This window comes from Condylura cristata, unplaced genomic scaffold (assembly GCF_000260355.1).
Source record: "Condylura cristata isolate star-nosed mole 26May11 unplaced genomic scaffold, ConCri1.0 scaffold00004, whole genome shotgun sequence".
NCBI lineage: Eukaryota > Metazoa > Chordata > Mammalia > Eulipotyphla > Talpidae > Condylura > Condylura cristata.
In genome coordinates this window covers 182,903-184,626 of record NW_004567105.1, presented here as the reverse complement: position 1 = coordinate 184,626, position 1,724 = coordinate 182,903, and the positions used below count along the sequence as shown (strand labels likewise).

Below are 1,724 nucleotides of genomic sequence, written 5' to 3'. Positions count from 1 at the left end.
GGGCCTCGGCTGCTGGGGGTGTCGGCGCACCTTAGCGCCAAGCTGGATCTGTGAGTCAAGTGAAGTCGGAAAGGAGAGTGAGGACTGGCGGGATGGTCAGCGGCGGCTGGGAGGGGGCGGCGTGGGCGGACGCCCACCTTGACTGACAGCAGGCGGGTCAGGTAGAGCTCGGTGATGGCCTTGGTGCGCTCCTTCTCCTTCACGCTGCCCCGCTTGGACTTGCCCTCGTCCACCTCCTCCGCCGGCCGCACCAGGTGCCACACGCGGTTCTCCTCCTCCAGGAGGGCGTGGCCTGGGGGACAGACACCGGGGCCTGGGCTGCACCGCCGCCCCTGGGCAGCGGTGGCACCGGTCCTCGCCGCCAGAGGCAGGGACTCACGCTCCCCAGGCAGGTCCTGCTGGCTGTCCTCCTGCTGCTGCGAGACCCCCACCTTGGACAGGATGAGGGTGGCGCCGTCCCGGACCTGCGGAGCAGAGCGGTGAGGGCCGGTCCCCAGGGGTCGGCTCCCGGGGCCCCGCCCGCCCCGCGCTCACATTGTAGTGCATCAGCGTGTTGAGGCGCTTCCAGCGGCCGTCCCGCTGCGACGTCAGGTCCAGGTCCGACAGGATCTGGGCTGTGGAGCCCGGACGCCACTCTGGGGGACACAGCCCAGGTCCCGATCCCAGCCAGACCCGCCCGCCCCGGCGCCCACCCCGCCCCGCGGGCCTGCTCACCCAGCACCACACTGTCCACCCGGGGCCAGCGGGAGCAGGGCTGTGTGCGGTACACCTGGTCGATGATCTTCTCCTTGACCTGGGAGATGGTGTCGCAGTTGAGGACCTTGACAGGGATGGCGTCCACACCCTCGTCCTGGACGATCACGCTCACCGTCTGCCGGAGACGGTCGAGGGGTCAGGGGGCGACCGCCCGCCTCCCACACAGGCACAGCCTCTGCGGGGGCCCCATGGCCACCATGGGCGGCCCCAGGCGCCGGGGGGGGCACCAAGCCCCCCGGGCCAGGCGTCCAGCGGCCCTGCTGGCCCCGTGTCCACAGGGTGGACGGCGCCCCTCACCAGGGTGGCGTACTCCACGTCGTCGCCCAGCAGCCCCGTGTCGTTGAGGGTGTACTTGGCCTTCTTCTGCACGGCGTCCACCGGCCCCTTCTCCACCTGGTGCTTGATGGCCTTGAACAGCTTGTAGAGCGGCTCGCCAGCACTGTCCTGCAGGGCGGGAGCAGCCTCAGGCCGCTGCGCCGGGCCGGCAGGGCCCCACCCCGCCGCGCGGGGGCCCCTGGCCACACAGCACGCACCTTGAGATACTGGTACAGGCAGATGGACATCCAGTTGGACAGCATCCTCTCCACCACCGTCTCGGACCTGCGGCGCAGACACGTGGGGCCGGGCGGCCCTGGAGCCCGCTGGCCGCCCCGTGCCCAAGCCGGCCGGGACCCGCCAGCCCGGGCCCCTGGACAGCGGGGGTGTCCCTCGCCAGCCCACGCTGGGGCCCACGCCCGGCACGCACCTGCGCAGCATCAGCTTGGGGTTCTTGGCCACCACGTACTGCTCCATGAGCTCGAGGAAGAGGGTGCGCATGATGTCCGTGTAGTACTCCAGCTTGCCGTGCAGCGCCACGGTCAGCAGCGACGCGAAGTACACCTTGGCGCGCGCCGAGAACTCGCGCTGGCTCTCCAGCGTGTGGATGAACTGTGGGGTCGGCGGTCAGGCCCTCCTCGCCGCCCGCGCCC

The 1,724-nt window shown here is 71.4% G+C and overlaps 1 protein-coding gene across 1 annotated transcript in view; it reads right to left on the bottom strand.

Annotated features, from left to right (window-relative positions):
- Positions 1 to 1,724, bottom strand: part of PLXNB2 (plexin B2) — a gene marked incomplete at its 5' end in the record, with an annotated part of 12,407 nt that overhangs the window by 2,731 nt on the left and 7,952 nt on the right. Inside the window, 7 exons of the mRNA XM_012735077.1 lie at positions 138 to 292; positions 380 to 464; positions 535 to 635; positions 715 to 871; positions 1,054 to 1,200; positions 1,290 to 1,356; positions 1,502 to 1,684. Coding sequence (XP_012590531.1) covers positions 138 to 292; positions 380 to 464; positions 535 to 635; positions 715 to 871; positions 1,054 to 1,200; positions 1,290 to 1,356; positions 1,502 to 1,684 — 895 coding nt within the window. The remainder of the gene's footprint in view (positions 1 to 137; positions 293 to 379; positions 465 to 534; positions 636 to 714; positions 872 to 1,053; positions 1,201 to 1,289; positions 1,357 to 1,501; positions 1,685 to 1,724) is intronic.